The sequence below is a fragment of the Solea senegalensis genome, linkage group LG3, assembly GCF_019176455.1.
Source record: "Solea senegalensis isolate Sse05_10M linkage group LG3, IFAPA_SoseM_1, whole genome shotgun sequence".
Lineage (NCBI taxonomy): Eukaryota > Metazoa > Chordata > Actinopteri > Pleuronectiformes > Soleidae > Solea > Solea senegalensis.
In genome coordinates this window covers 26069347-26084515 of record NC_058023.1, presented here as the reverse complement: position 1 = coordinate 26084515, position 15169 = coordinate 26069347, and the positions used below count along the sequence as shown (strand labels likewise).

Below are 15169 nucleotides of genomic sequence, written 5' to 3'. Positions count from 1 at the left end.
GGCTGGGAGGAAACAATAATGAATAGCTCAACCTTTGTAGTTTGATGAGCTTTGATCAAGGACAGTCGTATAATTATTGTATTCGATAACCTTGCATTTTCATTAAGGAAGCTCAAAGGAACCACATGCTGAGCCACGTGCCATGTTTGCCAACTCTTTAATGGCCCTTTGTTTCCTTCTTTCTTATTTGCATGCTATTTTGCTTGGTACATATTTGTAATAGACTTGTATATTGGCATCGTCATCACCATTATTCTATTATTAGAAGCTGTGCATGACCGAGAGCTTTTGTTTATTTAATTCCAGGAGGTGTATTTTTTTAAAGGAACAGTTTTGCCTTTAAGGGTGGACCTGTTTTTAAGGGCATGGTTTGCATCCGAGCATGGCAGTAATCACTTAACTTGTGGAAAGTGATTTATGCTCCTGCGGTTAGATGGCATTGTGTAACACTGCATTTAAAAGAAGTATGGGGGCTGCCTGTGAAACACAAGTGAAACTCCGGCAGTGGCTGGTGGTGTCGCTGTTGCAACGTGTGCAGGGTTTGTGTAATCTCGTCCAGTATTTATTGTCATCATTAGACTGATGAGTTCACATGATGCCTCAACGTGTTGCAGTTTTGCGGGAACTCCGCCACGGCAGCACATCATGCGTCTCACACAGGTTGTTGTTATGAATGTTTCAAGTGTCACTGTCAAACTGAATTAAGACTGTTTTAAGACCCTTACCACAGCGAAATATCCTTTTTATTTTATTGATTTAACTTTTTTAACTCACCTTACGTTTGCAGAATCTTCTAATATTTAAGCAGCTACAGTCAATATTATTTAGTGCAAAAGGTACAAGGGGAATTGTGACTCTTTTAGCTATTTTTTGGGCTATCTGCTGGTTTGTTGTTTATTGCCTTGTGCACTACTATCATTGTGTAGCTGCTTTTTAGACATACAGGGAAATATCCGGAGCGGCTTTATGTGAAATGGGATTTTTGGACATAAATGCTAATGTTCTTCTGTAATCTCCACAAATAAAACAGCACAGACGTTGAATTCAGATTCACAGTGAGTTTACCATGTTTGGGCATGCACTACAAGCACGGAGCCAAGAGGAAGTTTGTGCTCTCATAAAGGGGAGTTATATGTCACTGGTTTCTATTGTAATGAATTAATGCCCAGGGTGAATATTTTCTTGTTGTTGCAACCAATAATAATAATAATAATAATAATAATAATAATAATAAAACGTGTTAAACGTGTTGTACCTTGGTCTGAGGCATTTAACTTTGGGGACAGGCTGATCACAACATAGTGAACGTCATGCTTGTATCAAGTTACAGCTACTCAATTAGAGATGAATTTGCGTTGACTCACTAAATTACATTGAGTGATTTGATAGCCGGGGTATTTTTAAACTGAGGGGTTTTATTTCAGGAAACATGAATGTGGGAGTTTACAACTCAAAGTTATTATTTCATCTAAATTGCATTCCATTTCTCTGATAATCAAACTGATGTTTAAGGGGCATTATTGGTGCCAGTCGTGAAAGAAATGTCAGAGGATGTTCAATAATGAAAGGTACCACACTTAGAAATAGACAGTGACAGGTGACAAGTAGTTTTAGAAAGCTCCACCCCTCCAGTGTGGAATATTTAAAACATGTCTTTTCACTGGGTTGATTTGACTCTGTCCTTGGCTCTGCCCCATTCCACTGCTCAGTCAGTATAATATAAATAAGAGAACCTCCTCATCATCCAGCAAATCTGCAGGTCCTGCCAGCCAAGCCTCACCTGAACCTACCACACAGCCACATAAAGAAACAAGAAAAAAGAGAGAAGGAACAAACAGATAAGGAAGGAGGAGGAGAAGGATCAAAATACAAGAGTCTGTTCAATTAGAGGAGGAGGAGGGGAAGAAGAAGAAGTCCATACTGCTGAGTGAAGATGTTCCGGTGGACTACTCTGTTTATGTCTTCCTGTTGTTTGGCTCTGAGTGGAGCTGCAGCAGCAAGCACGAGACTGGAGAGGATAGAAACATGTGGCACCAGGTGTTCACAGGTAAATACAGCATCTGATTCACACACACACGACACTTGCACTCAGGTCATCACTGAGCTACTCTTCCAGTAAAACACTTTGGTTGACCACATTTTCTTCTGGTGGATCAGTGTAATAAACACTTCAGCAGCAGCCACTTTTACATTTTGGTCTTTCACTGCTTTGAATTGTATGGTCCTGATACCTATTTACTGTTTTTTCCTGGTTTTATGCAGCACATAATCTATATCATTATTTGATTAGTATTTGGACCAACACTTATGCTGTTTCCCCTCATTATGTAGATATTGTTTTACTTTTATGTAAAAGGGACAGACCCAATTGAGAACTACACAGCAATGTTGCTTTTTAATGTGCAATAATAATAAGAAAAGATTAATTTCTTCAGCTGCTAACTCCAACAAAACAAATGCAGTCATCAGTATTTACAGTTTCTGGTGAGATAATTCTCATGTTTCCCCTTGGCATGAATCCGTTTAAATGAGGATACAAGCACTAAAGTTGTAAAACAAATTCTGGACACTGTATGACTCACCTGTTTGCTCGTGTATGTACTGTGAAGGTCGGAATAAATGGTGCGCTGGGAGCATATAATGTGTACAGTACAAGCTCGGCTGATCATAGTCTCTGAGCCCTCAAGCACTTCATGAAATGCTTTGAGCGTGAGCAGGAAACTGCATCAGAAGCCGCTCTACAAAGCAGACGGACGGAAATTACGTCATTTACATACGTGTGTGTATATGTGTATCTATATATGTGTATGTATCTATATATATATATCTATATATATAGATATATATATGTATATATAGATATATGTATATATATATATATATATATATATATATGTATATATATATGTGTATATATATATATGTATATATATATATATGTATATGTATATATATGTATATATGTATGTATATATATATATATATGTATATATATATATGCAGTAACAGGAGGGAACAATGAGCATATAAAATGCTCACTTTGCCCCCTTTGTTAAGAATGACTTTATTAAGAAAGAACAATTAAAGGGCATTCCACCACGTCTCTTTCTTCTCACAGGGCCTTCACTGCAAGTCCAAGCCAGATTGTGAGTACAGACAAGTGAGGCTGCCAACACATTTACGCCTGTGGTTATTTTTAAGCATCACAGAGACTTCCATCGTTGTTATTTATCTCCGTCTGTAGATCTGTTTACTCCCACGTGTCAGATGCCTCCCAACGGTCTAAACACATCCTCTGTGTTCCACAACATCAGCCTGTCCACAGTCATGAGGTGTGAGGGGAGACAGAGGTGCTCCCTGCATCTCAGAATCAATACTCTGTTACAACTTAATGGTATGTACACGCTATGTGGATCTGTGCTTTATCATGTTCATATAGAGTGTTGGATATGTTTGTGAAGTTTGAAGTTTGCAGATGGAGACAAAAGAAATAATTTAATACGTAAATCAACACTGTACAAAACCTCATGAATGTCCGTCAGAGAACAGACAGAAGTATTTAATGTGTAAAACATATACACATAGAGGAAACACCTGTCTAGATTTGAATGCATTTACACTGCAGACCCTTGTTTCTCTTCTCTGAAGTCCGTAAATTACTTTAAAATGTCTCCATCTCTGACACATCATGGTCATTTTATGACTATTGCCTCACATGGATATGAAAGTCATGTTATACAATGTGTTGTTGCTTTTCTGTGGAAACTGATTATCACACCCACAAGTTACTTAACTTGCTTAATAAGGAAGTTTGAAATGCAGCTTTTTGGGGTGTAACCAAGCCAACATGCGACCTAGATAGAGACGTTTAAAAGCATTTGCCTATTTACCAGTGAAGGAAGTCTAATTTAGGAAAACCGCCCACTTTACATGATTTAAACTTCTTCTTTTACAATTTTGAATACGTCAATTGACATTTTGTCTTCCTGATTCTGCATGCGGCTGATCAGATATGGTCAGCACTCATGAATCTGACACACACACACACACGCAGAGGTTTTTATTCCTATCCTTTTAAGGACACCGTTTTGACTTTCACTCATTTGGACGGTCTAAACAATGGCTAATCCTAACCTTAACCTTACCACAATTCAAATCAAATCTTTAAACTTGAGGTGTTCAGCCCCCATTAGGACCAGGTTTTGGTCTTCGTGCAGACGATTGGTCCTGACAAGATTAGTGGGTTTGTTTTTTTGAAACAGAAATGTCCTGAAAGAAGGAGCAAATACAAGTACATACACACAGTCTGGTTTCCATAACTTCATGTCTTAAAATGTAATCCTTTATGTCCCCATAAGGAAGACAAGTGCCCATAATGTGACTGTGTTTGGGTCCCCACAACAGGAGCAAAACCTGGAACACACACACACACACACACATACACACATAAGCAGCACAAGGTCACAACCTCTATGGATGTATCCGGGTTTTGAGCGGGGAAATCCCTTGGCTCTTTTTTTGATCCTTAGTCCAATGAAATTGAACATATTCTGCTTCCTGCATTGCACCAAAAGCAGAGTCCACACCCAGGGTAACGCATGAGTATTTGTCAAACAGTAACAGTCACTGTTACTGTTTGACAACCGTCTCCTGACCATGATACATTTTCCCAACAGAACCCATCCACGGCGTGTCTATTTGCACCGCCACTGCAGGGATGATGGTTAACTGTCGTATCTTTAGGTTTACAAGATCATCAAGACAAAGAATGTCTGGACTGCAGGTACAATTTCACGCCGCTACGATTTCTCAAAACCGGATGAAGAGAATCATGTTTTTATGCTGTGAGCTGACATTTTTGTTTGTTTTTTCCTGGAAGGTGGAAGTTGAAAATGATTGCACTTCCCTTTCCCCAAGCCAACAAGTGCAAGTAATGGTTAAAACTGTGCCGAGCTACTGTGGCATAACCTGGACGGGATCGTACAGCGCTCCAGGCAAGAACACACTCACTCATAAGCAAATGATGAACGACAAACAGGAAATGAGCCAGAAAAGGCGGGGGAGTTTAATGGCTTCTTTTTAAACGGTCGACCCAAATAAAACCACAAACCAATTATTATCATTGACTCATGTTATGTTGACTTACACTGGAGCAGGTGTTGTTTATGTAGAAATGACACCATCTATATCACATACACACACCCCCCTTCTTGATATCATTTTAATATTTGTAAAATCTTTCCACAGAGTGTGTCAGTGAAGATTTGAGAAGACATGTCCCTGAATGTATCAGTGAGTATAGTTTGTTCTTAACTAAATGTGTTTTCTTGAATCTCCTCCAGCCTTTAAAACGAAGAGACCTACACCTGAAAGACGTCATCAGTTGCTTTTTATTTCATTTTTAATATCTGTTCATGCAGTTTAGAGGCTCTGACACGTGCACAGGTTTCTAATCGTTGCTTGTGTGCATCTCTTTCAGCCGGCACGCTGTTATATGACGTAAACCCAGAGAGGAAGGAGCTCAGAATCAGTGTAGCAGACATGCTTGAGGATCACAGCTACCACCTGCGTCTGTGCTACAAGGATTTCCTCTGCATTGGCACAGAGGCGAAGGCACTGGTTAGTCCCGCTGTTAATTAGAAACCAAGCTCACAGTCACATGTTGTATTTAAAAACACACAATGTGTGAGATGCATGAAACACGGGATCGACAGATGTGCAGACATTTAACCATCAGTACGTAACGCTTTCAACCCTGCACACAGGAGACGATGGGTAAAGAAATATCATTGATGGGGTGACTTTGTGAATTCCTTGGTATGAAATTAAGATTAAAAAAACATCTTCACATAAAATAGACATCGTTAAGTATAGTAACCACTGAAGGATTTAGTTGATGGTTGACTTGGCAATCTTACATCCAGTTCAGTTTTCCTCACTTACTGATTAACTTGCTTTAACTACAACTTAGTACAAAGTTAAGCAAAGAAGGGCTGCACTGCGCCGTTCAATGATGGTTATAAAACTCAGAGATGGGTTCTAGATGAGTTACTCATCTAGAAACCTGTCTCTCAGTGACTGCCACGTGACTCGAGTATCACCAGGAACCTACCTGTTTACCTTGCAGATAACAAAGGAGAACCCTGTGAAGAGTGCCGTTCTCCCCTACTCACGACCTTTGCCCTGTCTCTGCATTGAGGTAGAGTTTCCGTCAATGCTCCTTTCAAGCACTTAAAACTGCATTTCGTAGCTTCGTCAAATGAGTGCAACAAGATCTGTGTAATAAAAAAAATTCCGCTTTTAATACTCGTTAATACGCCCGTCACAGGGATGGTCAGCTGTGGTGGACGCCCTGAGAGTCCAGGTCTGCCCGTTCAAAGACCGTGAGTCACCGGAAGCTTCTCAGTGAATCGAGCATGTGTCGTAGTATTTCAAAAACCAACACAGGTGATAAGAAAGACTGTGACTCCATCTCCATTCAGGTCTTGAGGAACTGTGGTTTGGAATCACCTTTGACCCACTGGAGGGGACACTGTCTTGGGAGCTGCGCTGCCCAGTTCCGACTGTCGTCTCGCTGTGTCGGAAGGAAGGCGATGGCGCCTGCGTGGATCTGCCTCACGCCTCCCAGAACGTTAGCAGAGGAAAGGTACACGCCTTTACACAAACACTCTGTGTGTTTTCACTTTGACTTTATCACGGAATCAAAGCACAAGATGTAACAAACACGATAGGATTCAGATCATGAGGCATAGAAGGGATTTTCAGAGACCATGCCACGAGATTAGTCTCAGATTAGTCACTGCCTTGGAAAAAATACTCACCCTTGTGACACTGCCAGGGGTGTGATGACAGCCATGTGTCAGCAATTTTAGCAATTCATAATCTATCTTGGGGACATAATTTATTTTGTGACTCATTGATTAGAATGTGGCTTGCGACATTAGCCGTTTATCTAATGATGATGACGGGATTTTTTCTTTACCCCAATATTTTTGCGTACGTGTTGGCATGGGTGTGTGTGTGTTGTGTTGCAACAATTAATTAAATCACAGCTTATCTTGGAGTCCTGGGGAATCACTTTGAAACCTGACCTGGAGCCATGTGACGGAGAGGAATTCTCTTTCGTGAAAACTCCCAGTGACGCAGATGTCTTCCATCTGATAGCTAAACAAAAAAGAAAAGGCTGAACCCAAACAAATGAGTGTATTGTTAATGACGTCAGATTAAAATGAAAAAAATGTAGACATCCTTTTGAGAAGTCTTATTTAACATATTTTGATAGATGTATTTGATTAATCTTTTGCTTTTCAGGTTGCTTTCAGTGAAGTGGATCCACACCCTCAGTTGTGCATAAAGGTGACTATCACTTTTCCCTCCCTTTGGCTACTTTTGGTGTTACAGATTATATCTTTAATTACATTATAGGCTTGTTTCTCCCTGTTGTGGTAACAGCGCAGCAGCTGTTTTACCGTTTCAAGTGTTTCCTGTATGTAAAAAATCAGTGACATCTAATGGTGAGACTGCAGATTGTAAAAAAACAGAGGACTCCTCCACTCACTCACTCACTCATCCCTTCCCCAAGTGTGTCAATGAACTGAGCTGGCCTTTGCATACCAGAAAATACGCTGATTCTCCTCAGTTATTCATTTATTTATTTATTTATTTGGATAGATTGCAATTCAAACCACAAAATGAACATTGAAGCTACTTTATGCCCCGATTTTAAACAGCGATTCAAGCGTTCACTTTATGGCTCAATACCATTTCATTTTCTCCCCCACCTCTCCTCTGTCCCCCTCTTTTCACCCCAACCGTTCTAGGCAGATGGAGTTGTTTTTTTCCCCCTCTCCACTGATGCCTAGTGTTTACAGCATTATAGAGAAAAAAAGAAACCCAATGCGATGAGCAAAGGTTTATGCCTCGTGTAAGTCGAGATTTGGCGCTATACTTGTACATACCATAAACTGGTCTAGCAGTATTCCAAGCATTCTGCAGACAAGTGCTTACTAAGGCGTAAAATCTGCAATTGAAATACAACAATGCAATAGACAATGATTTTTTAAAAAATTTTTTTTAAATGTTTACTCTGCAACAAAACTTGTCACATCTTGCTGTGATGATGTTCTTGAAGCGATGTCCCATTTCATAGGGCTAGACTTTAACCACTACCTCTTGTAATGGTTAATGCATGAGTAATAGGAATAAGCCTTAGTGCTTACACTCACTATATCACTATATTCTTTATACAACTGCTGCTGTAAATGTTATATACTCTGCAGTTCACTGTAGGCACTCAGTCCTGGACCAGGTGCCCTTTTGCTGCTGGAAGTTTTCAAGGTATCTCCTTTTTTTATTTTTTGTACACGACACGGTACAATCTGATTATCACAGCGCTACATTAGATTAGCGTGGGACAGTCATTTACCCGTGTAGAAGATAATGAAAATCCCTAGTGTTGTAGAATTGCTCACTTCAATGACGGATCTTCAATCATTTCCAGTGTGGGATGTGGTTTCGCCGAGACGGCCGGGTCACGAAGAAGTGAAGCTGCGGTCAAAGGTCAATGCTGCCTTTCTTGTAGGCTGGTGTGCAAAGTCTGCGGAGTGCCACATCACCAAAACACACACCGTGCACGTGGTAGGTATTGCCATCTGCAGTTATAAACAAAGTAATCGGTCGTAATTGCATTCATATAAACCACAGGACATCTGTCAGCATACCAGCAATGCAAAACGTGCAAGGACATGTTTTTGGAATATAGCAGGAAGTCTCTGATTTAGGTGTGACATTACTCTGTAATTCTTATTTAATCTTTTATCAGTGTCGTGAGTTGGTACTTGGCAGATGGCGTACAATCTAAACAGAATCGATGGAAACATCAACAATATTGTGTTTGTTTTTTGTAGGAGAAAAACACACCTGTTGCTTTAAACAGGAACTATGAGGAGCTATGTGACTCCTGTGTCCAGGTATGTTTATATTGTTCAAATCTCCATTGAGGTAAACTGCGTGCTGCTTGAAAATGACTCTGAATCTGCATTTGGACAGGTGAAGAGGCTGGACGTGAAGTATGGGGCTACAGTTATTCACTGTACTGAGCAATGCAGTAAGTATTTTTTTTTTGATAGAGAGCGTCGACCAAAGTCTTTTTGGGGCTCTAAGCTGACATTAATTTGGGTGCCCCCCCTTCCACCACCTTGGAGGAGCCAGTGCTTGACTATTATTGACACAAATATAGTAACACTATAAATTACCTTAACTATCGTGACCTAGTTTAATTTGCCCTTTTTGTATTTACAGTGAAAGCACTCAGTCTTTAAAACTAAATGAGCAGTCTTCAACTCCAAAATAAAACCAAATATCTTAAGCTCAACACTATGTAGATATCTAAATAAATATAAATAAATATCTAGATCTCTTTCTCTACACACTTGTGGCAGCCCCTTAGTTCGCTTGTGCCTTAGGCTGGGCCGGCTCTGATTCTTACTTCTTTTTTCTACTACTTTACTGTTTTCTTTCATGGTTTGAAACGGTAACAGAGCTCGTCTACAACGTCATCCAACATCTCAGTGAGCTTATTTCTATACAAAGATGATAAAATTCACACAATAATGCCTCTTTAACACATCAGGTAACACACAAAATCTCACTTTCTTTTACTCTGCTGCCACTTTTCATGTTAAATCATTCATATAAGTCATATCTCATCCATGAGTCTTTACACCGTCAAAATTCTCTTTCCAGAACACATTTCACCTCTCACCCTGAACATCCTCAGTCAGACCTCGTGGGATTGGACGTGGGTCATTGTGCCCGCAGGCGTTTGCCTCTCTGGTATCATAATTGTCACACTGGTTCTCCTTTTCATATTAACTGGTAGGTACAATGTTACACCATCAGACTCAGGTCTGTAGTTTTGTTTTTTTACAATTTTAGCAGCAAAGGTCAGTCAGCTCACTCTTTATACTAAAATGTGCCGATACTAAAATGTGACGTCAAAGAGTGTGCTCACTGGAAGAGTCATGAGCGCGACGTCCGACACAAGAATCACACCAAACACTGCCGAACTCTGGATCAATTTCAAAGACTCATAAATCCTGAAAATGTGTGTTAATCTCCAACATTTAGCAACGACATTTTCTAAAATCCCAATAGTTAACAGAGGAGTCGAGTGTATTTAGCGACAGTGCGGCCGAACCCCGGCGATCGTGAGCCGAATCACAACCCGTTCATCCGTATTTCAGTTCAGTGACTGCGTCAGACGGCGTCTGTATGCAGGAAGCACTGAACTAATACTTATAATTAACTGATTCTAATGACTCAGTATACCGGAAAAAAACTACTTTGCTCGTCACTAGTTTGAGCATTTGTGACGCATATAAAACAACGTCATGGCAGTTTTGTGCAGCCGTGCTATGATTCCAAACCGAATCGAGCCGAGTAGTGCTAGAACCGTATAATGGAAAGGTGGCTTTTCTGTATGTTTGTGTTCTGTATCTATGGAAGGCCACTTTGCTTGACTGAGTCTATGGTTTACAGTAACAACTAAAACGTCAGATGGGTTTCACGGTTGTATTAGTGCAATATGCTGAATGATTTGAATGAAGTGAATGAATCCTGTCGTGTTTTATTTCAGTGCATCAGAGGAAACAAAAAAGAACTGGAAATGAAAAGCAAATAGGTAAGGTCATCACCTTTAACATGCCGTGTCTTTAATGTGGAAGTTTTTACTTAAGACTCTTACTAACACTCTGTCATTGTGTTGTTGCAGATCCCGCTCTTGACTGTGTGGTCCCTGCATTACAAAGTCATCCCCACAGAGGGATCCTCATACCTGATTCCCCACAGTGTGGCAACACAGAGAAGGCAAATTTAATCTCAGAATAACCCGATACTTGAGCTGCAGTCAAAAGCAAGACTTTATACATGCAGTGTGAAGCTGTAAAGACATTCAAACTAAACTATTTCTCTGTTGAATGCATTGCACAATGCAGAGATGGATTTTTGGAACATCAGCATGTGTGTGTTATTGTGTACGAGCCAGTTATTACATGTGTGCATCAGCTGTTTATTATGTATCGTGTGATGTCTGTTTGGGTGAAAGTTACTGTGTATATTGTCATTTCATTAAGTTATTATGTTTACAGCTAAAACTTCATTGTTGTTCATTTTAAATGTCCAGTGTGTAACATTTAGGAGGGATTTATTGGAAGAAGTTGAATATACTCCCCTATAAGTATGTTTGTATTGGTGTATAATTGCTTTAAAATAAAACTAGTTTTGTTTTAATGGCCTTAGAATAAGCCTTTATATGTACGACTTAAATAGACAAATAGCAGAAGCTTACAATAGTTCCATGGTCCATTATTTACTAATTCATAAATCAGACAATTGCATCAGTCCGTCTGACACCCACCCTCATGACTTTTGTGTTGTACGGAATGCGAGAAGTCCTTTTTGTCCACACCTTACATGGGCCTCAACAGGCAAAGGTCTTTTGGTATTTGAACTGAACCGCTTATAAGAAATGAGCGGTTAGCTCACATTCCCACATGACTATGTTTCCATACTTGTTCAGACACGCAAACACTACTGTTTGTTGTGTTCCCTTTAGCTTGTCTCATTTCCTGGCAAGCATCAGATACACAACATGTCTTAGATGAGAAATGTGAGTCTGCAAAACAAAAACATTTGTTTTCGTGGAAACACTTGATGCATCACACATGATAAAGTGATATAAATGTAGCAATATTTCTATATTATCAATGGATAAAAATGAGCTGTGAGGTGATATATCTGTCAGAAAAATACAATTTTAAATGAGTTATTTGAGTAAGTATGAGTAAATTTATATTTGCTTTTCATGCTTCAATCAATTTCTAAACGACTGAGCTATGAAATGTACATTTTCCTCTTTGCATGTACATGCTAATAACAAAAAAATTGTTAAATGTGCGGGCTCTTGCAGCCGCTGTACTGCAAGCAGGTGGCGCTGTGGTCTTGACTTTTCCAGTCAAAAGTGTCCTGTCTCATGTGTGAAGTTTCGAGCAGATCGGTCAATGCATGGCAGAGTTACCCTGCACTTCCTGTTTTGCGGCGAAACGGCGGCTAAATTAGATGGCTGACTTCCTGTTGGCTGAAGTTCTCGTGTGCAGATGTGTTCAGGGACTCTTGCCTCTTGTGTCATCTATGACGCTTCGAGCAGATCGGTCACTGCATGGCGAAGTTACAGGGTGCTTCTGGTTTTGTGGCGAGACCTTTGGATAACTTAACTGACAAATTGACGTTTTTCTAAAATGATACGATTATCGTGCTCCGACGAGTTTGTTCATTTACGAAATGTGCAAATTGCCAAGATGGTGCCAAATTCACTACCTGTTGAGTTGAGGCCATGGTACCAATAGACCTTTTTGTTCATCTTGGGCTGTAGCATGTTTCCACCAAGTTTCATGAAATTTGGTGAAACTTAGTTTTGGCTGTGTCCTACTGGGTTTCACCTTTGGGGGCAATACTGAGCACAATTTTGCGAAATCTTTGGCCAGTTCTTATTTGCGTGCCACTTTTCGTCCATTTTCACCAACTTTTAGTGCCTCAAAAATTTGATCCTTTCATGATTCATGAATAAATAAAAAACCAGGAAATCCAATAGGTCCTCGCACCACTGTGTAAGGGCTCAGTCCATAATGATAATTCGGACATGATATGCTTTTGACGATAGTAGCAGTAATTGAATTGCAATTGTCTTTCCCTCCTTAAACCAAAAATTGAATGACGTGTCTTGAGACCTGAATGTCATATTTCCAGAATCAATGCACATCACAGGTCAGTCAGTCAGTCTGAAATAAAGTATTTTTTAAGCTTTGCCGTCTCAATTTTCACTAAGCTAGTTCTTTAAGGAAATAAAACTGAGCCAAGATGTCTAAAAAAAAAAACACAAAAAAAACAGAACATCCTATACTTTTTGAGGTAAATTGAATCAAGATTCTGGGGGCAGAAAACTGTTTTTAAGATTGTTTTTAGTTCGATTTTCCCATCACCCCTTTGTCTTGTTTTGATGCCTGGAATGAGGAAAAGCTTAATTTCTTCACACTATCTCCTACTTCCTGTTAGTCAGCTCTTCTCTGCACTACTGTCCTCCTCCTCTTCTTTTATGTTGTGGAATGATATCTGTACATACAGTTTATTCAAATTTCAAGACACCATTCCAGTAAGAGAACAGTGGAGTGTCTGTGCAGACTCTTGCACAGGAAGCGTGCAAATTGTTTATGTACAAACCGGGCAGTGACAAGGCATTTGCACACCAGGAACCTGTTACTGTAAAAGTCTTTATGGGTCAAACCTGTAACCGGGTCACGATAATACCTATTTCCCTGTCAGATTAGTTTTGAATGTGCCTTTGAACAGCATGTAAAACATCCGCTGTGCAAATACAGAGTAAAACGGGAGGTAATGAGCACTTTCAAATCACTTCACGGGAAGCAGGAATGGAAAAAGTTTCTAGTTTTTTGTTGTTTTTTTTCACTCCAGAGAGCTCACATGCAAGGACTATAAATACACCACAGGACAAAGCGATGGACCATGTGTTCATGTTGCTGCACATACAAGGAAAGCTTCCTCATGCATGCCTTAATTCCTCTTGCATGAGTCATCATGTGTGATCTGGGAAAATATTAGTGGCTTTGTCATTGCAAACCATAATATAGTCATATAGGAAATAATCAAATACAATGCCCATCTGATTACTGTAAAAATGAATAAATATATATCTATGTAATCCACGTTGACAAAGCAAAACAAAGGCTGATATCAGGTGGCACTTTAACCCAGAAGTGACCTGGCACTAAACAAATGTTGGTAAAGGTTCCCAAAAGGCTTGTTGCTTAGTCATCGTTACTCAAGTTTTCTCTCTTGGCTTGTGTGGTGTAACACGTACGAAGTTATTACCTGTAAACCAGCCACCAGCCCATAAATGGTTTGAAAACATTGTGGCCCCACTGTCCAGTCAACCCAATCACTCGGGTGGTAATGAATGGATTTATCTCAAAGGACTAAGACGGAACAATTGAGGAGTGATTTATCTTGCTGGATCTGATCTGATCTGATTGAAGTTCAGATTAAACCACAGCTTTCTTTCTTTTAGCATCGAACGCCTGTAAAAAACATTCGTTATCTTAAATGGAAACGCTCGACTATTCCGATATGAAGCTCATCGATTCACAAATTACCCCACACCGCAGAAGAGCGGTTGTCACTATTTAGATTTGTCACATTCTATTGTGATTGGAATTTTACATTGTGCATACAGTGCTGTGGATAAGTCTTGGACCTGGAGTGGAACCCCAGTGACTGTTACAGATTTAGTCATTATACACACATCATACTATACTTTTGCTATTAAGACTAACTTTCAGTTATATCATTCCAGTCCAAATGCCGCAAAAGCAGCAAAGCTTTAGGTGCCCCAAGACTTTTGCACAGTACGGCACGTGTCTTTAATCCCAGTAATATAGGTTTAAGTATTGCCTTTTTTTACATAAAAAGTGGAGATTAACATCCACATAGTGCCCACATTTTTAACGCAACTGTAGAATTCTTTCCTTGAAGAGCTCAGTCAGACACACCTCGCAATTCTCTCGTTAATCCCAGTTGCACACAATGAGCCCAGAGGTGTTACCGATCACACCAACAATGGCTCTGTTCAGTCCATGTAGGTCAAGACCGTTTGATGGTACAAACCCATAATTAGTTGTTTATTTACACTTGCGATTTTCACACTGTGATGGCTCCGGAGCATTTTTGAATCATGGATTGACCTGCTGTATTTCCTGTAGATTTTTTCTGGTGTCATTAGCTGAACACAGTAGATGCATTGAGCCTACGTTGGTGACAATAAAATATAAATATGTGTTTGGCTCTTTCAAGAGCATATATTCTAAATCTGGACGGCCAAATAAAGAAATAAATCTGGGCAAAAACCCTGAGGGACTTTTGTGCACTGATGTTACCCAACTACATCATACTACTTATGATATAATTCACTTTGAAAAACCAGAAATTTTTTTCCTCACCAGTCACCACATAATTTATCAGGGAAATTTTGACGTGGTTAGATGAGAGGCTTCAAAACCATGTGTGACTCAACCTTTTAACCCGGGTTCTATTATCAACA

General features: G+C 39.8%; 1 protein-coding gene across 1 annotated transcript; it reads left to right on the top strand.

Moving 5' to 3' along the window:
* The first annotated feature begins 1707 nt into the window (after positions 1–1707).
* Positions 1708–11010, top strand: il17rel (interleukin 17 receptor E-like). Its single transcript, XM_044021491.1, has 18 exons — positions 1708–2047; positions 3119–3146; positions 3245–3394; positions 4677–4783; positions 4880–4994; positions 5248–5292; positions 5480–5619; positions 6128–6199; positions 6329–6383; positions 6483–6646; positions 7312–7356; positions 8280–8337; positions 8501–8637; positions 8907–8969; positions 9049–9106; positions 9745–9876; positions 10637–10681; positions 10772–11010. The coding sequence occupies exons 1-18, from the start codon at positions 1934–1936 to the stop codon at positions 10885–10887; spliced, it is 1644 nt and encodes a 547-aa protein (XP_043877426.1). The 5' UTR covers positions 1708–1933; the 3' UTR covers positions 10888–11010.
* The last annotated feature ends 4159 nt before the right edge of the window (positions 11011–15169 follow it).